General features: G+C 40.7%; 1 protein-coding gene across 1 annotated transcript; it reads left to right on the forward strand.

Moving 5' to 3' along the window:
• The first annotated feature begins 184 nt into the window (after positions 1-184).
• Positions 185-23,715, forward strand: CIBAR1 (CBY1 interacting BAR domain containing 1). Its single transcript, XM_080582866.1, has 8 exons — positions 185-692; positions 1,626-1,860; positions 3,526-3,594; positions 11,129-11,230; positions 15,880-15,984; positions 16,856-16,969; positions 18,228-18,347; positions 22,605-23,715. The coding sequence occupies exons 1-8, from the start codon at positions 661-663 to the stop codon at positions 22,689-22,691; spliced, it is 864 nt and encodes a 287-aa protein (XP_080438992.1). The 5' UTR covers positions 185-660; the 3' UTR covers positions 22,692-23,715.
• The last annotated feature ends 219 nt before the right edge of the window (positions 23,716-23,934 follow it).

Here is a 23,934-nt window from a genome sequence, read left to right on the forward strand (position 1 = left end):
AGACCGTTCTTGGTGACCCACACCATGTCTCCCCATGCCTGCCTGCCTGCCATAGGCAGCACTCCCTGCAAGGCTGCAGGCAGGTGGGCTGTTTCCCTGCTACTGCTGGTGATTGCCAAGCCTAGATGTCCAAAAAAAGAAAGAAGGAAAGGAGAGATAAAAGGAAAGAAGGAGGGAGAGAAATAATGAGAGAAGGAGAAAGAAGGAGACAAAGGAAAGAAGGAGAGAAAGGAGAGAGAGAGAAGGAGAGAGAGAAGAGGAGAAAGAGAGAGAGAGAAGGAGAGAAAGAGACAATGGTCTGCACACAAATGAGTTTATTTCATTAAATTTTATTTTTAAGAGAAAGCCCCGACCCTTCGTGCTCTGCCCATGCACAGGCCGAGCCGCAGCCCTGCACCTCCCTGAGGGCCAGCCGGGCCGGCGGGCTCGGGCCTCAGGACCCCCGGGGCACTGCGGGGGTCGTTCCGCCGGCTGGAGCCTGATCCCAGAGGCACCCCAAGGCTCCCGAGCACACCCCGGAGGGCCTCGAAGCCTCAAGGCCCCGCTGCGGGCGGCGAGGCGAGGCGGGGCCGGGGCGGGCGGTGGTTGGTGTCCAAGGAGACCGAGCGCACGCCGAGCCCGCCCGCCGCCCGCCCTCCTTCCCGCCGGGCCGCCGCCGCCATGATGATGCTGGGCCGCGGGCTGGACGCCAGGTAACGGCGGCCTGAGGGGAGGCAGGGGCGGCTCTGGGGGTCCTGTGGCGAAGAGGAGGAGGAGGAGGAGAAGGCCTGGCTGGGCCTAAGCGGGCGGGTCCCGGTGCCAGGGCGTGGGGCTGGGGGTCCGTGGGGCCGGCCTGATCCCCCAAACGGCAAGAGGGGGTCGGCTTCTGCTCTGCTGCCCTCAGTCGCCTCACGGAGCCCTGGTCGCTGGGGTTCAGGTTGGAGGACTGAATAATTCGGAGATTTTTGTCTTAGTAAGAAAGAACAAGCCCTCTTCTGAGCGGTCTGTTAGACTGCTTGCTCTGAAATAACATAACTGGGTCTTTGCCTGTAGCAGAACTTTTTTCTGATTTTTTTTTTTTCCCTGAAGAATTCCTGAGGAATGGTGTTCGTTTGACTGCGTTGTTGTTAAGTCTCAAAGTATTACATTTCTTCCCATTCTTCCGATTTTCATGCGTTGCGATACAAAGATTCTGTAATACCTTTACTGATTTCCCTTCTGTTGCCTGATTTCTCCAACCACTGACTTGTTTCTGTAGATTACAGACACTTGCAGGAAGCTATCTAATCCTGTCTTCTTTGAGACCTGCAGATGTTGGCACTGTTATGTTAGTAATTAACCCTAACGGTAATAATGAGCTTTTGCCAAACCACAATGTGAAGACATCTGAGGTGATTTTTGTGATTCGCGTTTTCCCCTATTGGATCTTTAAGTATAAATCCTACTTTGTTGTTGCTGTTACTTACATAAGCACATGCTACATTAGGCTGTGAGGACGTTATCTTTTTAAAAGTAGGTTTGCTTTACACTAAAATGAGATGTCCAAATCACTTACAAATTATTCGCAATGTAATTATACAGTTTTTATGATGTATGTATTGTAAACATTTTTCCCCTTCTAATTTTTCATTTTCTTTGGTATCTAGGGACAATCAGACTAGACAAATACAAGATGCCGTTTCAAATGTGGAAAAACATTTTGGTGAATTGTGCCAAATATTTGCTGGATATGTACGTAAAACTGCCAGACTACGAGACAAAGCAGATCTTCTAGTAAATGAAATATATGCATATGCAGCCACAGAGACACCAAACTTAAAAGTTGGACTGAAAAACTTTGCAGATGAATTTTCCAGACTTCAGGATTATCGCCAGGCAGAGGTACAAAATTAAAGCTGTACATGTTGTGTTTGCCATCTGAACTTTTCAGTTACTTATCTGTGATTAAAAGGGGTAAAATACACTCTGTAATCTTAAGAGAAGCATGGAAGAAACCACTTTTAAATATATCAGTGGTAGAGCAGGATAGGTTGCCAAATAATTCATAGTTTACTCTGCTAATAACATTAGTGAAAACTGCCTGCAATTAATCCTGTTGAAGTCAGTGAAAGTATGCACATGAATGCTCACAGTTTGAGACAGGGCAAGCCTTTTATCAGTTTCGCGTTCTGGATTACAAGTTACAGTTAATAAAGTGTTTTGGTTTTAGTTTTCGTGACTTGAGTTGTGTAGCAACGTTTTCCTTTTGCTGAATCTGTTATCAGAAGCAGTGTGGAAGAGAATCCTTCCCAGGGCACTCTGAGAGCCAGTCTCAGGTGCTGTCAGGGACCATGGTCAATTTCTGTAAGGTTGCATTTCAACACCTGAAGCACAAACGTGATGTGGATGTGTGTCAACGTGACCATTCATAGCTTCGAGAAGCTAAGAAGTGTTAAAATTATGTATACAAAAGGAAAAGAGACTGAAGTGTTTGACATTCTTGATGTTTTCACTTTTTTTTCAAAAAAGGAAACAATCCAACTCTTTCTATATTAACAAAGATTAATTTAGACTTGTAAATTAAGTTAATCTATGAACTATCTAATCTACTAAAGAGAACATTTTTAGAAAATAACCATGTGTCTTTCACGGTGTCCTTAGGGATGGATTCTTAGGAAATAATATGAAATCCAAGGATGTGGATAGTGTGAGGTTTTGTTGTTTTTTCATAAGCTTTTATGCTTCTGGCTCCAACTGAGCCACAAGTAAGCCATTATGCTTTAATTGATATGATAGTAATTTATCCATCAATTAACAGGGTAAATTTATATTATGGCTGAGGATATATACGAAGTTATAAAGCATGATCTCATTATCTGTTTTCACCTTTAAATGATGACTCTGTAATTTCAGTCAACGTTAGGTACCCTTGCAACAACTTGAGTTTGCATCTTTACATTTCTAAGTGTGTTTTTACAAACTGGCAGTTGGCCTAAATCCTCCTACCGTGCCTGTCCTCAAACCACCACTGCACTTCAAATGAAAAAAGGCAGAGGAAGCAAGGGAAATGAGAGCTTTTAGCCGTTAAATCAAGTTCTCATTTGCTCATGGAAACCAGCTCAGTAATCTTTGTCCTGTTTCTTTTGTGCGTCACAGTAACACTTTTCGTATGTATTAACAATGTAGGAAAGAGAAAATCAGTTGCTAAGGATTATCCATTTCTGGTCTTCATTTACGTACCTAGCACTGCAGCTGCTGAGGTGTGAGATTCTTAAACAACAGGTGGAAGCATAAGCAAGCGAGACGGGCAGATTGTTTGGTATGTCTACGTCGTGTGCTTCATTTAAAGACTATTCTGCTATTCCACTCTATCCCATTGGTAGTTTAAATTACATTGTTTGACAGTGCGTAGGTAGAGTGGAGTAAAGGAGGAATGTTTGCACAGCCAACATAGATTTTGGCTGACGACATTCCTGATAAGTCTAGTGACTAGTAAATGAACCATCTCCTGTTTCTGCATATCAAACAATGCAGATGATTTTAGTGACCTTGTGTTTTCTTTTGTAGGTTGACAGGCTTGAAGCCAAAGTTGTTGAACCTCTGAAAAGTTATGGGACCATAGTGAAACTTAAAAGGGTAGGTTGAACGTGTGTTTTCTCTCCAAGTACACTGTTGTGCTCTGGCCACTCAGTTCAAATTTCTACTTTGCAGTGGGGGAGTGGTTGTGATTTTTCATAGTGCATTAACCAGTGTAAATAAAAAATTATATGAGGATACATCTGGATTGAAGCTATATATGTGTTGGAGGAAAAAGCTTTGATGTGAGGTCAAGGATATTCAGATTATTGGAGCCCAAGCAAAAGCTTTGGGAAAAAAAAATATGGATAGTGTGAATGAAGCTTCCTGGATAGTGCAAATTCAGGTGGAAGATGTTTTCTTTATAAATATTGTCACTCTTTTTTTAAATCTTACTATTTTTATTCATAGTTCCAAAAGATGGATTACATGTAATGCTTTTGGCCCTTAGTCATCTGTATGCTGCCCTTAACAGCTTTTCTAACTTAGAATTGCATTCTACACTGAAGTCTGTTACATAGAAAACTCTTTTTGAAACTGAGTAAATAATAAAAATAGACAATAGGTAGTGGTGTGAATCTTGTTGCCATCCTGCGGAGTCATCAGGATGACCTGAAGATACAAAAATAAGTGAATTCTCTTTATTATATTCTGGAAGTAGTGTATGTAGCCACAAAATGGCTGTAAAGTTCTTTCCTCTGGGAAGGACAGCTAGTTTTCCTTGAACAAGTAAATTTTAATAAGCAGATACTAGCTTATGGGATGAAAGTAAGTTCCCTGTAATATTTGTATAGTAGGTATATTACATAGAGGTTGCCTTCATCCTGTAAACAATCTCTAATTGACATGTATGTCTTTATCATAGTCTCTATAAATAGAAAAGTAAAATGCCATCAAAAGTTGATCTTTTTACATACAGAAATCCTAGTGTGCTCATCATATTTAATCTGAGCACACTGTGGCATTGCATCTCAAACAGTAGTATTTTTCCTGTTTTTGTTCTTTTTTGTATGGTGAAGAAGTGAGCACAGTGTTTGCTTCACTGCCTAGCTGTCCAGCTTGGTTGGTAGAGAAACAGTTGTGAAGGACACTTCCTGCACTTGTGCGGTACTGCTTGTGGTCTGTAGGAAAGCTGTAGACTATAGGGTCTGGATTGTAGAACTTAATATCTTAATAGTCACTCTGAGACCCAGTTGGAGAGGCCTAGAACTTGGGCCTGAGTATTCTGTACGTTGTAAGTACTGCCAGTGGGAGACAAGTTCCATGTGATTAGGGCTAACGAGACCTGCAGAACGCCACAGGGGTGCCTGTTGCATTGGAAGCAGTGAAATCCTGCCCTCAGGTGTCCTGCATTGCCACTGGTAGCCTGTAAATGCTGAGGACAGCACCAACTGAAGCCAGGTCATGCCTTGGAACAATGAGTGGCATTTCCTGTTGTCTTTGCCATTTGGAATGCTAGAAAGTATTACATGATGTTTGTCCTAGCTAGGGTGAGGAGTCCAAGAGCATTCCTGAGCTGTAAGTGGGGTTAACAATTACAGCAACACACCTTTGAACTAAGAGACTTTCCTAAAGATGTAGGCCACGCTTTTTTTTTTTCCCTGCCCATTACTATAAACTTTGGTTAAAATCTCAGCTGGCTGGTCTTTTATCATCCAACAGTTGGACATTTTTAGTGAAAAAAGGAAGTTTTGTTACATAAAACTAGCACAGGGTGCTAGCTGCAGGACTGCTTTACATTCGCTGCTCAAGTAAACCAGGCACAACAAATCATTATGGCACTTTTTACAAAGGGGATGTTCTTGTTGGATCTGTTCCATGCTATACACAAACTACTTTCATGCTGTATCTAAAAAGAAGTGTTGCTGTTTCCTAAGGTGCTATTTGCTTTAAAGAGGTCCAGGTCAACCAGAATGCATTTATCCTTTATCTGCTAAAGCAGTAAAATTGTTTGAATCGCATGTTTATGCGTTTATTACGTTGAGTATCTCTTTGGGGAAGGTTTTGGCAGCCTCAGTGGAAGCAAGTGTAGTATTCTTGGCCTGTAATACAGCTTCAGTATAGGATTTTAGGATTTGTTTCTGTTTCGTTGTTCTACACGTCAATCTTCGTTTTCTGCTTTTTGGCAATTCTGTTCCTGGTTCCTTTTCTCCGTATAAAACAGGACATCATAAAATCAAGGTGATCCAGCTGCAGAAGGAAGGACTGGTTTGCTTTAATAACCTCAGTGACTAAAGCAGGTAACAGTACAGTGGCGAGGACCTGCCAGCTCATCGCCTGGTGGCTGTAGCTGTACTTCTGTGTGGTTTGAAATGAGATGGCTGAACAGAGTTCTTCAGTGTGACTTAAATGCATAGTTTAAAGCCAGTGGAACTATGAGCAATTTAATATTCTCTGTATCTAACCTTTATTTCCCTGGCAATTACACTCCAGCCCATTTCTCCTTGGATGTAATTAAAGCATGTTTTCCAAAAGCACATCCAGTCTTGGTCTGAAGACACTGGAGGAGAACATAGGCCTGTTTGTGGTATTTAGTTAGTGGTTCCTTGACGTTTGTGGTGTTTTGTTTTAAATGAAGCGTTTCTCATAATCTTTGGTGTTTGTGTTCCACTAAGATTAAAGAGCTCTATGATACCTTATTTTCTTCTGGGTGAAGGTATTTAGATGCTAATAAAACCATTTTTTCATTCTTTTCAGTTAGCTAAATATCTCAACTCCTAATTCTTTCACCATAATGACATCTTCCCCAGCTTTTGAATATTTCTATGGCTCTTTCTGCACCCTTTTCAATTTTCCTACATCCACGATAAAATATGTATATAACTGTGCCCTACCTTTGTACATCCAAAATATCTATAAAGCTGCACCACAGTAGCACCACCTCTTTGTCAGTCTCTGGCAAGCACAGAGAAGCATATTTGGTAGCTGTTGTTGCTGCGAAGAACAGAAGTAGAGAAGGGAACAGTGCAGTCCTGTAGGCATTTCCAAAGCTACTATGTGCTAGGAAAAAAATACTGAATTTTATAATGGTAACTAATGGTTTCCTTACCACTCTCAAGTCTGCTTTGGAGCGAGGTCAGAGCCCTTTGAGCCAAGTGTTAATTCGGAGTGGCTGGTGTAAACGGGCCGAGGCAGTTGGTGCTGGTGATGGGGTCCACTCGTTACATAACACCAAGCATTCAGCCGTGACTATTAGATACAAAACGGCTGTGTTCTGTGGCAAAAATATACTTTTTTTTTGCCTGTTCTCTTTCTGTACCTTTAATTTGAAATGTAGACCTTTAAAAATATATTTATTATTGCTGTTCTCGCAGCTGCATGGCTTTCATAAAGGAGAAAGCCCTCTCCAGCAGTCTTTCAGATGACCCAAAAGGTGCTGTAACTTCCTTTTTGCAAGAAGAGAAGCAAAATTAGTTTTGATAGTCTGAAGTTGTGGTTGTGTTTTATTGTCACAGACCAGCTCTGTGTCCCTAAAGTCAAAGCAAAATAACAGTCCTATACATGAGGACATACAAACAGGCAGGAAGGACAGAAATTAAGAAGAAACTGCTTATTGTGATGCTGACCTCAGTGCAGACTCATTGTTGAAGAAACACACAGCACTTTGAAACTTGGCAGGCTTGTGTTTGTCATTGACATCTGTGATCTGGTCACAGGATCCCAGAACTTTGGAAGAGAGACGTTCCTGGTTGCAGGTCTTTCCAGGCCAGGAGAAGGAGACCTGCAACCATGATAAAATTCTGGAATCCCAGGAAGGAGCACAGACAACTTCCTGAGGTGATAGTTTTAAGAGCATTAGGACACTTCAGTCTACTACCCGCAGCATGGGTAACAAACAGGAGGAGCTGGAAGCCATCGTGCAGCAGGCAGGCTACGACTTGGTTGCCATCACGGAGACGTGGTGGGACCGGTTCCACGACTGGAGTGCTGCAGTGCCTGGCTATCGGCTCTTCAGGAGGGACAGGCAGCACAGAGGGGGTGGTGGCGTGGCTCTCTACATTAGAGAATCTTTTGATGTTGATGTTGTGGAACTCCAGGCTGGGAATGATAAGGTTGAATCCCTGTGGGTTAGGATCCGCGGGAAGGCCGGCAAGGCTAGCTTCCTGGTCGGGGTCTGTTATAGACTGCCGAACCAGGATGAGGAGACGGATGAGGCAACTGACAGAAGTTGCAAAATCGTCGGCGCTTGTCCTCGTGGGGGACTTCAACTTCCCGGACATATCCTGGAAACACAACACGGCACAGAGAAAGCAGTCTAGGAGGTTTCTGGAGAGCGTGGGAGATAGCTTCCTGACGCAGCTGGTCAGCGAACCTACCAGGGGTGGTGCCCCGCTAGACCTTCTCTTCACAAACAGAGAAGGACTGGTGGGAGATGTGGTGGTCGGAAACTGTCTTGGGCAGAGTGACCACGAAATGGTAGAGTTCTCTATTCTTGGCGAGGCCAGGAAGGGGACCAGTAAAACTGCTGTATTGGACTTCCGGAGGGCTGACTTTGAGCTGCTCAGGACGCTGGTTGGCCGAGTCCCTTGGGAGGCAGTTCTGAAGGGCAGAGGAGTCCAGGAAGGCTGGGCGCTCCTCAAGAAGGAAATCGTGATGGCACAGGAGCGGTCCGTCCCCACGTGTCCAAAGACGAGCCGGCGTGGAAGAAGACCGGCCTGGCTCAACAGAGAGTTGCGGCTGGAGCTTAGCAGAAAAAAGAGGGTTTATAATCTTTGGAAAAAAGGGCGGGCCACTGAGGAGGACTACAAGGATGTAGCGAGGCTGTGCAGGGAGAAAATTAGAAAGGCCAAAGCTCATCTGGAGCTCAACCTGGCTACTGCCGTTAAAGACAACAAAAAATCCTTTTACAAATATATCAACGCGAAACGGAGGACTAAGGAGAATCTCCATCCTTTACTGGATGCGAGGGGAAACCTAGTTACTAAGGATGAGGAAAAGGCTGAGGTGCTTAATGCCGCCTTTGCCTCAGTCTTTAGCGGCAATACCGGTTGTTCTCTGGATACCCAGTGCCTTGAGCTGGTGGAAGGGGATGGGGAGCAGGACGTGGCCTTCGCTATCCATGAGGAAATGGTTGGTGACCTGCTACGGAGCTTGGATGTGCGCAAGTCGATGGGGCCGAATGGGATGCACCCGAGGGTACTGAAAGAACTGGCGGAGGAGCTGGCCGAGCCGCTTTCCATCATTTATCGGCAGTCCTGGCTATCGGGGGAGGTCCCAGTTGACTGGCGGCTAGCCAATGTGACGCCCATCTATAAGAAGGGCCGCAGGGCAGACCCGGGGAACTATAGGCCTGTCAGTTTGACCTCAGTGCCAGGAAAGCTCATGGAGCAGATTATCTTGAGGGTCATCGCGCGGCACTTGCAGGGCAAGCAGGCGATCAGGCCCAGTCAGCATGGGTTTATGAAAGGCAGGTCCTGCTTGACGAACCTGATCTCCTTCTATGACCAAGTGACGCGCTTGGTGGATGAGGGAAAGGCTGTGGATGTGGTTTACCTTGACCTCAGTAAGGCTTTTGACACAGTTCCCCACAACATTCTCCTCAAGAAACTGGCTGCTCGGGGCTTGGACTGGCGTACGCTTCGCTGGGTTAGAAACTGGCTGGATGGCCGGGCCCAGAGAGTTGTGGTGAATGGAGTCAAATCTGGTTGGAGGCCGGTCACTAGTGGAGTCCCCCAGGGCTCGGTACTGGGGCCGGTCCTCTTTAATATCTTTATCGATGATCTGGATGAGGGCGTCCAGTGCACCCTCAGTAAGTTTGCAGATGACACCAAGCTAAGTGCGTGTGTCGATCTGCTCGAGGGCAGGAAGGCTCTGCAGGAGGATCTGGATAGGCTGGAGCGATGGGCTGAGGCCAACTGTATGAAGTTCAACAAGGCCAAGTGCCGGGTCCTGCACCTGGGGCGCAACAACCCCAAGCAGAGCTACAGGCTGGGAGATGAGTGGCTGGAAAGCTGCCTGGCCGAGAGGGACCTGGGAGTATTGGTTGATAGTCGGCTGAATATGAGCCAGCAGTGTGCCCAGGTGGCCAAGAAGGCCAACAGCATCCTGGCCTGCATAAGAAGCAGTGTGGCCAGCAGGTCGAGGGAAGTGATTGTGCCCCTGTATTCGGCTCTGGTGAGGCCGCACCTCGAGTACTGTGTTCAGTTTTGGGCCCCTCGCTACAGGAAGGACATGGACGTGCTCGAGCGAGTCCAGAGAAGGGCGACCAAGCTGGTGAGGGGTCTGGAGAACAAGGCTTACGAGGAACAGCTGAGGGAGTTGGGCTTGTTCAGCCTGGAGAAGAGGAGGCTCAGGGGCGACCTCATCACTCTCTACAGTTACCTTAAAGGAGGCTGTAGAGAGGTGGGGGTTGGTCTGTTCTCCTACGTGCCTGGTGACAGGACGAGGGGGAATGGGCGAAAGTTGCGACAGGGGAGTTTTAGGTTGGATGTTAGGAAGAACTTCTTTACCGAAAGGGTTATTAAGCATTGGAACGGGCTGCCCAGGGAGGTGGTGGAGTCACCATCCCTGGAGGTCTTTAAAAGACGTTTAGATGTAGAGCTTAGCGATATGGTTTAGTGGAGTACTTAGTGTTAGGTCGGAGGTTGGACTCGATGATCTTGAGGTCTCTTCCAACGTAGAAATCTGTGATACTGTGATACTCCATTCCAGAGTTATAGATAAATGGGAAGAGCTCTTCTTAGAGGAACTGATGGCCTGAAATGTCCATCCACTGGCTGCCTTGGGTAGATTTGGTTAGACTGATTCCTTTGGGTTGTCTGCTTGTCTTAAGGTACTGCTCCTTTAAATTAGGGTCATCAAAATTAGTGACATCTCTCCTACCGGGGCAATGGAATGATGCATATCTGACTGAAAATTGTAGTTTCTATGTGTGCCACACTGTTGCAAAAGTTTTCTAGCATGAACAAGAATTTGAAAGCTGTATATAAGCATTCTGAAATCATCATATATCCTGTTTCTCCCTCAGAAGTGAAGAGCAGAAATATTTATCAGCAGTGTGTTTCTATATCAGAAAGTTTCTTCTCCAGCTACATCATTACTTGGATGTATTTTGTTCCACGTGTATTTAAACACCTTGCTCGCTGCATATGTAACTATGCAGTTGAACCCTTTCAGCCATGGATTTTCTATGGTGTCTTAAGCTCTTTGTAGAAGTTTTCTGTTCTTCATAATTTCTTCTTTGTATTGACTGCTGTTGTTTTTTTTTTCCTTACTGATTTGTTAGATGTTGCTTTTTAGTTCTAGATGCCAACTTTATTCCATTGCTGAACTAGAATAGCCCTGTCTTCTTACTCCTTTGGGGGCCTCAGCTTCTGACTGTCTACTGTACTTTTCCTGAAAAGCTGCAAAATTCTTTCTTCACTTTTTAAATTGTAGTGTGTTCTACAGAGAGTTATGCAAGGCGCTAAACTCTCTTGGTCTCCACTGCCTTATCTTTTAGGGGATCATTTAAGGGTAAGATCAGTAAAATCTGGTTTTGTTTAAAGCAGATGTTTTGTTCATGTTTTCTGGGCAATCCCTGTATGACGAAAAATGCATTTCATATGTTTGAAATAGAAAATGTAAGAAAATATCTAAACCATTTTATTTCCAGGATGATCTTAAAGCAACTTTAACAGCAAAGAATCGAGAAGCCAAGCAGTTATCTCAACTGGAAAAGACGCGTCAGCGGAACCCGTCAGATCGACACATTATTGTATCCTGCACTTCTAGTGACTATTAAGAAATATTTCTAAAATGTTACAGCAATTGTATTTAGAAAGCAGTAGAAAATTGCTTTTCAGAGGGACTATTTAAATAATTTTAGAGGACTGTGTTGATTTTGAATCCAAGTAACTTTTCTTAAACTTTGTGATAATGAGGTATAGCTTTTAATAGCTGCTTTGTTACCCAATCCCTTTTTGACTGAAAAGAAACTGTGAAGTATTTGATATGTTTATTCCGGAGAGGTAGGCATAGATTACACCTAAGATATTGGCAGGTTTTGAAAGTAAGTGGAATCAGACACCCTTTTTTACTTCTGTGGATTTTTATTTTTAAATTTACATTTGCCCTTTTGCTGGTTGTGCTTCCTTGTACCGAGACAGGGTGTGAATTTGTGTGATGGGAAAAGTTGTAATTCTGCTAGTAGAATACTCAACCAGACTACTCTTCCTCTGAAGAGACCAGTGACCCTCCCTAGTATATTATTCTGTATCACAGGGGGAAAAATTAAGCCTCTACAAAATTTCCATTAAAATGTCATTGAAGCTTTAAATTCTGAGTCAGTCAGATTCTAGGGAATGACAGAATAAAGGTCTTTGGGGCAATCCTGGTTCAGTCCCTTGGTGCCTCTATATTATGATACAGCGTTTAAGTTCATGACCATGTGCTGTTTATTTTTTCTTATACCCGAGGGTTGGACTCAGGATTGCATAGTGAAGCAGTGCTATTCTTTGCAGGATTTCATCAACTTTATTTCGGAAATGATGATCTTTCTAGCGAGTGGGGCATGGGACAGCAGAAAAAGAGAAATGATTGTGATGGTCAAACGCCACCCAGGAGAATTGCATTCTATTTTTCCCTCTGCCAAAGAATTTCTATTTATTACTAATCAAATCAGTTAAATCAAGTGATGACTAATCAGAGTTCCTCAGGAGATAAAGACACGTGTCAGCTGTAGGGCTGGAACTTGAGCTGTGATGCAGAGTCCTCTTCCAGGAGGATTAAGGAAGTAAATCTTAGCAGTAAAATATTATCCCTGCAGGGAAGCTGTTCCCTGTTTTCCTTCCTCCTGCACTAATTCACATTTGATTTCACATACATATTGCTGGCACCTCGCTTGTATCTTCTTGTCTCTTTGCTAAGCTACTTCCAAACACCCTTCCATGGCCTAGCTTCTTGTAACATCTGTGGGTTTTGTACTTAAAACTTTGCCTGAAAACTTAAGTCTGAGTAGCGTCTATTTTTGGATATGCCCGGAGGCATATGCATTCCAAACACTGTGTATTTGCATTTAAAGTGATCAGCACAAAATACTGGGAATCAGGAAGACATCAGAGTGCAACTTTGTGAGGCTTCCATGGGCTGGGAAGACTCGGCACTACAAACATTCTTCACCTTGGGATAGAGAGGAACACTACAATATGTGGCAGACCAGTGGTAAAGAAATGCTGGTGGGAGGTGGGTAGAATGCAGTTGAACATTTGTAGACTGAGAAGAGATCTTGTTGCCTTTTGAGTGTGTTGTCTTGTCTCAGTCTTCCCTCCTGATGCCCTGCAGAGTCTCTGCTGTCTAGTCGTCATTTTATGGCGCTAGGGCCATTTCTCTGCCACACTGCCAAGCTCCCATCTAACACAATATCTAATATTGCACCAGCTTAGATCCAGTCCCTGCCCCTGTTCCCAAAGAGGGAACATCTAATTCATCTGAGTGTGACTGGAATAGGTTTGTGAGCTTTTGGGGATGTTTGCAGGCCACCTTTTAGATCTGAGAGGCTTCACCACGTTCACTGATGATAGCACAGGTGTTAGGCTCCAGCAGTGGTTCTGTTCTTCATGCGCAATGATCATATTCCAGCAGCTAACAGCTTCGGCCACAGGTAGCAAAGGATCTGTTCTCACTTCCAGATTTCAAGTCCGTCTTAAAAATCATAGGGGCAGTACAGCTTTGCAAAGTAAACCTTGTCAGATGTGTATGTGTATATTTTGATATAAAAATGATTTTTTAAAATCAGATTTTTTTTTCTGAAATGGTCTACCTAGGTTGTTTGAATAAAAAAAAAAAGTAAATAGCCAAAATGTCAGTCCAAGACAAACAGCTGCCCTGTTTATACAAAAGCCATAACAATTGTATGACTTGTAACAGGAGGCTTCAGACAACATAATAGTAACATCCTCCAAGTATACAGAAGTTTTCAAATACCTCAGGTAAATACTTCAGAATATATAACAATTGCAAGTAGAAACAGCTACTTTTATGAATATTGATAATTTTGCCATTTGTTTCCTTTACTAATACTTCCAGTCACAGGTGAGTGCTTCAGAAGAGAAAATACTAAACTGCTGCTGTGCAAACTATGCAGGTTCTGCAAGTTTAAACATTTCACTCTACAACAAACAAAATTCCTTTCCCAAATCATCTGCGCGTATCTGGCCACTCTATTTAAGATGGATCAAGAAGATACATTTGATTATCATAGAAATAACATACTGTGTTTGCATATGTAATGGCTGCTTATGCATAGCAGCTGCCTTCCTTTACTGAGAGTGAGTGATTGTAGTAATTGAGAAAACACAAAATGTCTTCTCTTACTCTATTTCCCTCCTGTGCTTTGGAGAAAATCAAGAAAAGGAGATGAGCACGTGACCTGATGGAATACATACAATGCAATACTGTCCTGGGCTATATCGAAAGAAGCATGGCCAGCACGTCACGGGAGGCGATTCTCTGCTGTGATGTGACCCCACCTGGAGCGCTGCGTTCAGCCCTGAGGCCCCCAGCATAAGAAAGATGGGGACCTGTTAAAGCAGGTCCAGAGGAGGGCCACAAAGATGCTGAGAGGGCTGGAGCACCTCTCCTGTGAAGACAGGCTGAGGGAACTGGGGTTGTTCAGCCTGGCAGGCTCCAAGCAGACCTCATGCAGCCTTCCAGTACCTCAAGGGGGCCTACAGGAAAGCTGGGGAGGGACATTTTACCAGGAGGTGTAATGATAGGACAAGGGGGAAATGGTTTTAAACTAAAAAAGGGGAGATTTCTGTTAGATATTAGGAAAAAATTCTTTACTCTGAGGGTGGTAAGGCACTGGAACAGGTTGCCTGGAGAAGTTGGCGGTCGTTGAACACTCCCTGGAAGTGCTCAGGGCCAGGCTGGATGGGGCTTTGGGCAACCTGATCTCGCAGGTGGCATCCCTGCCCATGGCAGGGGGGTGGGGCTGGAACGAGGAGGTTTTTAAGGTCCCAACCCAATCCATTTTATGATCACTACCAATTTTATTTGCCAAGCAATGGTAGAATTGTGTGTATGCAGACTTTTGGTACTTGTTTCAAGTAGATAAATCTGTAATAAAAGATTTGCAGATTTTAAAGAAAAAAGTGACAGAACATGCATGTGTTTTTGATACATACGTAACAGTAAAACTAGATTGTGGGAACTGGGCCTGTGATGTCTATATCCATGCTGTAGCACTCAAAAAAAAAAAAGTTCCTTTCAAGATACAGTGTTGGAGAAATGGGAAGAGTCCTCCATCTTGATGATAGGACACAAGTGGTTAATCCATATACCATTTCCAAATCCCTGGACAGAATAGGTTCCTGATGATATTCTCAGGAAAGTAAAGACTGTAAGTAAAGACTCTCTTGACTAGTCCATGATGTTTGACCAGTAATTTATGGAAAATAAAGTAATTTTAGACCCAAATGTTGCAGTTTAAGTGCAAGCTCTTAGATCTTTATATCATTTTTTTTGTAATATTACAGAGTTCTGAGACTTGAGATTACTTCTCCAGAATAGTTTAAAATATCATTATTTAAATGGTACTGTGCATTTTATAAAGTTCACTTATATCTAATTAAAATACACATCCTAAATGCTTTTTGTAGTAGCACAGTAAGAGAAGCTGTATTTATGCATTAGTACTTGGCTTGTGTGATCTTTTTCAAATGCCCTGTTGAGTATATTTTTATAAAATTATTATATAAATTATATTTTATATAAAATGTTAAAAATATAAATTACACGAAACGCTTTTTGATCTAAAAATTACATTGGCTCTAGTCTACGGGTTGAGATACTTATGGTAGAAGAGCATTTGTTCCAGCTGCTGCTTTACTGTCTAAAGAATGTATAAAACATTAGACAAGGTTCAGCGTGTGGCACTGGAAAAGATCTGTTCTAGACACAACAGGTTGGTCTGCACTGAAAAATAAAGGGTAACACTGTCTGCTTTTCCAGCACTCTGCCCTGTGCATTCCTGCCTTCTCCTTTATTATTAGCTCTAAAAAATTATCTTTTTGTGAAGTGTAATCCCTTGTGGGTTTACCCATCTGGGCTAATTCCCTGAGCCCAGTCACTGTGTGGTCAGATCGTGTCTGGGCTGGATCTGCAGAATTAGCAGATAAGCATTTAGAAAAAGGGTAGGGCAATGAGACTTTCCTGATTGCCTGGAGCTAGTCATTTCTCATGTTTCAGATCAAAACTGCAACACCATAGGAGACATCTTTATTAAGCTATAAACACGTTTACAGACACAGTAATCCAGAAATGTAGTATTTTGAAAATCCAGATTCAAAGGTTTCAGAGCAATTATATAGCAAATGACTTTGTCTCAAATATTGAACTAATTTCACCTTTGTGTTCCTTTACCAGGCTGAAAGTGAACTGCAGAGAGCTTCACTGGACGCAACTCGAACAACCCGGCAGTTAGAGGAAACAATTGATAATTTTGAGAAACAGAAAATAAAGGACATAAAAGTAGGTCTGCTCACATTCCAGTATATAACATCACGCTTCATCTTGCATAACATTTATTATAGTTACTCTTTGGCAAGATTAAGCAACAGTTAGTATTAATTTATGCCTACATAAATACAAAGCTTGTGATATTGACTATTTCATAATCCAAACATCCTGAGCTTTGCAATTTGAAAATCAGTTCATTATTTTTACAGGTTCTTGAATTCCAAATTTTCTTATATTAGATGGTGTAGTATCTGCAGTTTCCGACAGTTGCTGTATTCTACTTCACTGGTAGCTGCATTTAGTAGTAGAATGATGTGTGGATTAGTATCAGCAAAATTAACAGAAAGAGTGATAAGTAAATAATATATTTTACATGCTAGAATTTGTGTAGGTTACTGCAGTGCAGAAACCACCAAATGCTTAGTGACAACAAATAATCAAAGCTTTCATTTCTCTCTTTATCTCAAACGTGAAGTGGCTCAAGTCCCAAAAACTACAGTAATTGAAAAACATTTAAATTATGTGACCTCAAATTTAATTATAAAAATGAGATAGTTTTTTATTAATAAATAAATTGGAAGGAAGGGTGAATGGGAATAGGAGAGATGGTTGAAAAAAAACCCACCAAATCAGCCAGTATCTGACGTTAGATTAATACAAAAAAGATTGTGTGAGTTCTGAACATATCAATAAGAGCTTTTATATATATATTTTATTACAAAAAACACATAATTATCTGTAAATTATAAATATGTATAAAGTTTACAGTTAATCTCTCCCCCATAAGTTAAAAAGATACTTATCAATAAAGAAAAAGTCCCTGGCATTTCAAGTAGAATATACTCTATAGCATTAAGAAAACTTTGTTCTTATTTGTTTTTAGAACATATTTTCTGAATTTATAACCATTGAAATGTTATTCCATGGGAAAGCTTTAGAGATTTATACTGCTGCCTACCAAAATATCCAAAATATTGATGAAAACGAAGATTTAGAGGTAAGAGTAATTTAAGATTCGCTTTTCAGTTTACTTACTACGTAAAGACACTTTTCATACTTCGGTGGTATACATGTCCCATGCAACATTATTCTTCAGGTTCCCAGAACAAACTTCTCATTTAAACTAAGGCCTTTTTTGCATTTATCCAATAAAATAAAGGTCTACAGGTTTATAAACTCCGAGATTTTAGAAGCAGACAGGAACCACAGTGTTCATCTAATCTTTCTCACAACAATAGATCACAGAATTCTCCTAAATTAATTGCCATTCCAAGTTCAGCTAATCGCAGTACTTAAAGAACACCTCTGCAGTGAATCTTGCTGTAAAGATGCACAGTAAGACAGAATGTTACACTGCTCTGATAAGATCATCTAAAGACTAATTACTCCATTAAAAATCTCTATCTTTCTGTTCTGAATTGTTTTCTTTTTTTAATCTTTCAGTCACTGTTTTTTATTAACGCTGTATGCCACGGCAATCTTGTACTGCTCTAGCTTCACAATTAAAAGGGCATGTGACACCACTTCAAAAATATCCTTTAAGTCAGTATTTTACCTTTCACAGCCAGGTTACTGATCTCATTTTAGAGTTCTTGTTGATTTGACAAGATACACTTTCCATAAAAATACTGACTTAACATAATTCTGCTCTCCTCCTTCATGTTGTTAATGAGGTCTTGCATGAATAGTTCTATTATTTTTAGTATCAGGCTGTTAGTCCTATGATTTACTCTTTCTGGTTGATGGAAAGAACTTGTCAGTATAATGGATACCACATTCTCCCCTGTGTTCTAAGGGTTTCCAAAATAGTTCTCGAGCTGCAGATCACTTGAACGTTTCAGACAAAATTCCTGACATAGCTGTGACTGGCAGCGAGGATTTGCTTGTGAAGGGGCCAAGAGTTCATCTTCCCAAGAACTGGAGAGCCTGAGGGGAGCTGCTGGGGTTTGTAGCTCGAGGTTAGCCTGAAACTCAGCTCCATATTTTGATGGGAAACCATTGCAGTTTTTCACTTGTAAATCCCCTCACATATCTGAGGAATGTTTACATTGACCACATAAATGTTTTGATAACGTCTTAGGTTGAGCAAGGATGTTATTTCAGCTAAAAGCAATCGCTCCAAACTACAACTGATGCATCTATCTAGAGCAGGGCTAATTGTCCAATGCTGCATTTTTGTTAGCTTCGGTCTTGGTGACGGTTAACTTGCAAGCTGTATCATGGCACCAAAGTAACAGCTTTCTTCATTTGAACAGGTTTTTCGGAGTTCACTTTATCCACCAGACTATCAGTCTCGCTTAGACATAGTTCGTGCAAATTCAAAGTCCCCCTTGCAAAGAACTGGCTCCTTAAAATCTTCATTGAAGACAGTACAGGTAAGAAAGAAAAACTAAATGCCAGGTCACTGTATTAAAAGAATGTCTTAAGGAGAACCTTAGCTAATATAAATGAGTCTGCTCTCTTTAGTGAATTCAGGACAAAGTTAGAATTCCAAAGGCATAAAGATAATATGATAATATTAAACTTTAAATAATGCAGCTTCTAATTATTTTTGAGGGAAAAGAAAAACACACCTTTTTGAGCAATGTTTTTCACTTTTGAAACTACCATTTCTTTCATTAGACTGTGGCATCTTGTACAGTAAAGATGTAGGAGCTTCTTGGGAACAGAAGTGCTATTCTTTAAGTAACATTTGCACATTCTTAGTCACGGTATCTAGATCCCAGCCTGTGGATTCTCTACCCCATGGTGACTCAGATTAGCGATACCTCCTAGAGCAAAGCAAAACAATGACCTACACACCTTTCCTTCCATGCTTTGAAAATTCAGAGCAGGTGAGGAAAAGGAAGCTGATAAAAAAAATAGTGAAACAGCTGGAGGAAGGGTCACTGCTTTTGACCTAGCTACCTTGCAAAAATCTTTGTTGTTTGCAGCAGTAAGCTTACAGACATCAATTTTTTTATTGCAGCTTTAGTTGTGTAACTAAGGTGATTCTTGGTAGCGTTTCAGTTACAGAGATGGCCATATGTAAAATGTACGCATCCCATCTTCCTTCTTTGGATGCATTGGTATTGTAATAGTAGAAAGTTTCTTCACTGTACACTGCATTACCCCTTCTCTGCTCTCGACACTTAAAGGATCATTACAGTTGAGTTACTCTGCTGATGAAAGTGTGTCATGCCATCTGAAAAGATAAAAGAATCCCGTATTTCAGGGCATGGAGACCAATTTTGGCTTTGATTAAGATGCCCTGCCTCTTTACCAAACAATCAAATTTCAGGTTTATATATTTTTTTTTCAGAAAATATTTAACCATTCATTTTCTGAAGACCAGAGAAAGCTGTCAGAAATCCGTTGCCACGTTCCTTGAGAATTCCCTGTAATACCATAAAATTGTATCAGTGTTATAGAAGTATTTGTAATTACTTTGAGGTGCCACAGATAGCTGTATTTTGTGACTGTCTTCAGAAAAACAGAAATCTGAATGTATGTGCACTCAGAGATGGTGTGGACTCCATTTTGACTAACTTGAAAGTTTCCTTTTTCTCTTAGACCTCTCTTTTAGCTATATATTTTAGGTGTTTATGTTCTCTTAACCTTTTACTGAAATATCTGAGAGAAATGGTCTTGTAGACCTAGAGGGAAACTGCTGTACATTTCAAAATATTGTCATTTTACTGTGCTACATGCAACGTATCCACAGAGAGCGGAAGGGTGTGATGCCTTACTTAATGCAGTCACTAGAGGGCAGTAAAAAGATGCAGACATCTTGTTCAGCACCCACACACACACGTTGCCCTTTTTGATTCTGCAAATAGTATGTTTGCACCAGAACCAGCACCTTGAATTACACTAGGGGCTGCAGTCTCTTAAATCCACCTCCAAACATTTCACTAGCAAAAAATGCTGCTTTCAGCAGAGCCTTCAGGTGACTGGTTTTATCTTTCTGGGGGTCTTCCATTCACAAAGTTTTCATGTCTGTTTGATTTCATGCACCATAACAATCTTTTACTGACTACATAAAGCAGTAGTTATGGATTTTCAATTTAAAGCAGTATAAATAGTACTGGTAAGCAGTTTGCAGAGTAAAGGCTGCAGGAAGGGGAGAAAAAACCACCTGTAGAGGGGAAAAAAACACTGCATATCAGATAGGATGAATTATATAATACAGTATTTGTCTTTCAGAGGATTTAGCACATGCCATCCTAGAAGGAGTTTCTGGTTCTGCAACTAGTTTCCTGTATTATCCTGTGTCAGAAACCTGAAGTACTCCTTGAGCTGGATTCACTTTGGAGAAAGTACCACCTCCTTTTAAAATTCTACTGCCTTCATTTGAGGTCTAGCTTGGTCAAGCAACAGGATAATTTGAAGCGTGTCCCATCACTTACAGGATGGCTCCCCATTATGATGAGAAGATCTTTTCAGGGATTTAAGGCTTTTTTTTAAACAGGAGTATTACAGATACTTAGTTATACATAAGTGCTGAAAAGGCTATTTAAGTTTCCATAACAATCCTTAGTAAATCCCTGCATTTTGCCCTTTAGTTGGCAGTTTATCTTTAGTTTTCATTTTGTTGATTCAGGTTGGTTTCCTGTATTTTAGACCAAACTATATAGCAGAAAATAATGACTACTTCTAGGTACTTTAAATCAAATTTAGCCACACAGGTTTTATGCACATGTATTTAACTGTTTTGCACCTGTTCTTCTAGGGCAGAAAAATATTTTAGCCATGGCTGAAACTGTACGCAGCAAGGTGTTCCAACACTGTGTAAGACATGAAGAGAGAATAGCATGAGTAGAAAATTGCCCTGCTTTCTGTAGCATGAGCAGTGAAGCATGCAGCTGAACACTGTGAACAGCAACAGTCATCACCTACATGCAAACTTAAGAGCATTCATTTTCACATAAAATTGCTTAGGACAAGAAACAACAAATCATCAAATTCCAATACATTTTTAAAAATCAAATTATTTGTTCAGCATTACATAATCCAAATTAAATTTTCAGGTACTGGTATGTTCAAGCTTTATGGCAAAAATAACATGCATTTAAACTGCCTAATTTTTTATTTTCCTTACTCTGATCCATTTTGGTTCTTAGGTTAGCCACCAGCTTACCTCCATCAGTGAAAGTATTTAGTTTACTATTTATTTAATTACAGAGTGGTCAGAGATACTTGACTAGCGAGTAGGAAGAGCCTTAAACCCCAAATTAGCACCTCTTATTCCAGAAGAGTAGCACCTTTTATTCAGAAATATGATTTAAGCTCTTAAGAACTTCAGATGTTCTTAAATAGACGAGGAAAAAAAAAAAGAGGGGGAAGAAAAAAGAAAAAGGTACTTGGAAGATGAGTCTGTTGAAATGAAGCTACCTTACCAGGCTCAATTTGCTGTACTCCTTTCTCTCGTATTCCAAATCAGTGTCATTGTCTCTATCTTCTTTCACAGAACGAATTGCTGCATTAGGCATTGACACTCAAGTTAACCCAGTTCCATCTAATGATTAACTCCATTTTCTGTTAAGTTCAAAAATTTACAACCAAGTATTTGCTTAGAGCTAAATCATGTATTTTGTGAGCATCATCACCACTAAGGATTCTTCTGCTTTCATTAGTTCACTAATTACAGTTTGCTTTATGCACACACCAAATTTTTTTGTAATGTACATAGCTGTATGAATTAAGAGATCTCACAAGTCAGAATTTAGTAACCAGCTCTTAAGAACTCTTAAAATAGGGGGTTGAAAATAAAAGGGCAAGTTTTGTCTTCAGTACTGAAGTTTGTATATGTAGCTGCATGTGAGAAAACTCAGGAAACATTAGAGTTGCAGATGCCCTCAAAGAACTGCTGAACCTCAAATCATTTTTGAAAAGCATTCCAGATGATTTAGATAGTTATCTTTCTTGAGTTTAATGTTCCTTTTTTCAGGGGGGAAAAAAGGTATTCTACTTTAAATTGTAAATTTTCCATCTTCTATGAATAATCTCTCTTCAATAGGAATTAGAGCTCTCATTAGAAGAAAGTACTGATGGCAGAGCCTTTCAGATGAGATGAAAGCTTGCAAGCTGGCTTTTTTAAATATATTTTTTAATATTTGATGAAGCAAAAAAGGACTTAAGTTACCACTCTGAAGGGCAAGCACTGATGGTCAGGGAAACAAGTTCGTATATGAACCAAGGCTTCTGGTAAAGTCTCTCTGATTTATTCTCAGGGACAGTTTAGAGCAGCATAGTGTTGAGCTTTTCATTTAACTGAAGAGGTTTGATGTCTTAGATATGATTGTGCCTTAACACTCACCTTCAACCTGCTGTCTAGGGAGCCAACCCAGCAAAAACCTAACACCCTGTTGCTTTTCAACATTAATTCAATTACTACATAGCTTTCCCTGTCATATAATAGCTTTCAGAACTACCAGGGATTTTTTGCTTTCCAGATTTATTTACTGTTTTTCTAGTTTGTGCTCTGTTACCTTTCTGTTGGCATGCTGCACTTTACCGTAAATCGCAGGATTAAGGGATAAAGACCACCACCACCAAACACACAACCTACAAGACTTTGAATGCCAACAGAGAAGTTTTCCCTCCAGGATTAAATACATACTTGTTTTACTTTTGTTGAATTTTCATTTTAGATTTCCAACAGCACACCAAGGAAAGAGGAGGAGGAAGAGGAGGAAGATGACGATGAAGATGAGGAGGAGGAGGAGGAAGAATTTTAGATGCTACTAAGAGACGTAACAAAACTGTTCTGAATGTCTTTTTTCTCAACTGACTGGAAAACAGAAAAGACTTCCCTTTACCTAAAGGCTTTTATGTATTAATTATAATACTAAAATCTTCCCTGAGGTTGTATTTTTTTAAAATTCCAACAGGAGCAAGAATTGCTACTAATAGGAGTGTATTCTACAGACAACAAATGACCAGTTTCAAAGAAATGGAATTAAATTTGCTGCAAGTGGACAATTTCAGTAGCTAGAAAATGAAAAATGTAAATAGTATCCTGTATTAGATATGCATAGGTGCTATACTGTAGTCACATTTGCTTAAACTTACATGACAAGCGACATTCAAAAACTGCACGAAGCTGACAAGCAGTTATGAACATAGGGGTTTTGCTTGTTACTTTGCCAATATATTACGACATTCTCTAGCTACACACCTCTTGGGTTAAATCCTCTAGTGGTACCTGTCCTAACTGGTTTTATCCATCCTAAAGTAACAATCCTGTTACATTTCATTTCATTACACACCCTGGATTACCAAAAGCAGAGTGGGGCATATTGTTCTCTCATTATTTTCCTGAGACTTGTCTAAGATGACTTTTGATTCCTTTACACATACACAATGAAGCATTAAGGGCCTAGCCCAGGATCTTGTTTTAATACTGCATTGCTTTTAAATAAAAGTGCCTTCATACTAGAATTAGGTGATATTTTATATAGTTGACATTTATTATGAATTGATATTCTGTATATATAGTTTGTTTCCTGTGTTTTAGTTGATTCAGTTACCATTTCCATCCAACACATAAGAAATTACACATTTTGAGTGTAATTTCCAGGTTTAGTATCTGCTAAATGTGTAAGATTTTCATTACTACAAAAAATGAACATTTTTAAAGGTTTTTAAGGTGTTAAGCACATGTATAAAGCCAGAATTTAAACCTGTAACTGGGAACACAGTTTGAAGTTATAACCAAATAGTCTCAGTTAAGGAAATAAACCATGAAATATTTTTTTTTAATATTGATGCTGTGTGTGTTCACTGATGTAAAGCATGCAACACAATTGCTTTGACAGGTGAGAAAACAGGTACAGCCAAAAATTAATGTGAGGAAAATAGAAGTGAAAATGTCAGTATAGAGGGTTCTGGTTTAAACCCAGAACATAGCTTTACAGCTGAATTACAAACTGTCATCATTTACCTACTGTTGACAAGGAGCAGAATTCTAATGACCAGAAA

Source organism: Anser brachyrhynchus (genome assembly GCF_964034855.1).
Source record: "Anser brachyrhynchus genome assembly, chromosome: 2".
Taxonomy (NCBI): Eukaryota; Metazoa; Chordata; class Aves; order Anseriformes; family Anatidae; genus Anser; species Anser brachyrhynchus.

What these genes read in the sequence shown, in the direction of transcription:
- CIBAR1 (XM_080582866.1), top strand. Translation starts at nt 661, where the DNA reads ATGATGATGCTGGGCCGCGGGCTGGACGCCAG. An exon ending in GGCCGCGGGCTGGACGCCAG is followed by an intron (nt 693 to 1,625) that starts GTAACGGCGGCC and finishes TTTGGTATCTAG; the next exon opens with GGACAATCAGACTAGACAAA. An exon ending in AGAAAATAAAGGACATAAAA is followed by an intron (nt 15,985 to 16,855) that starts GTAGGTCTGCTC and finishes ATTTGTTTTTAG; the next exon opens with AACATATTTTCTGAATTTAT.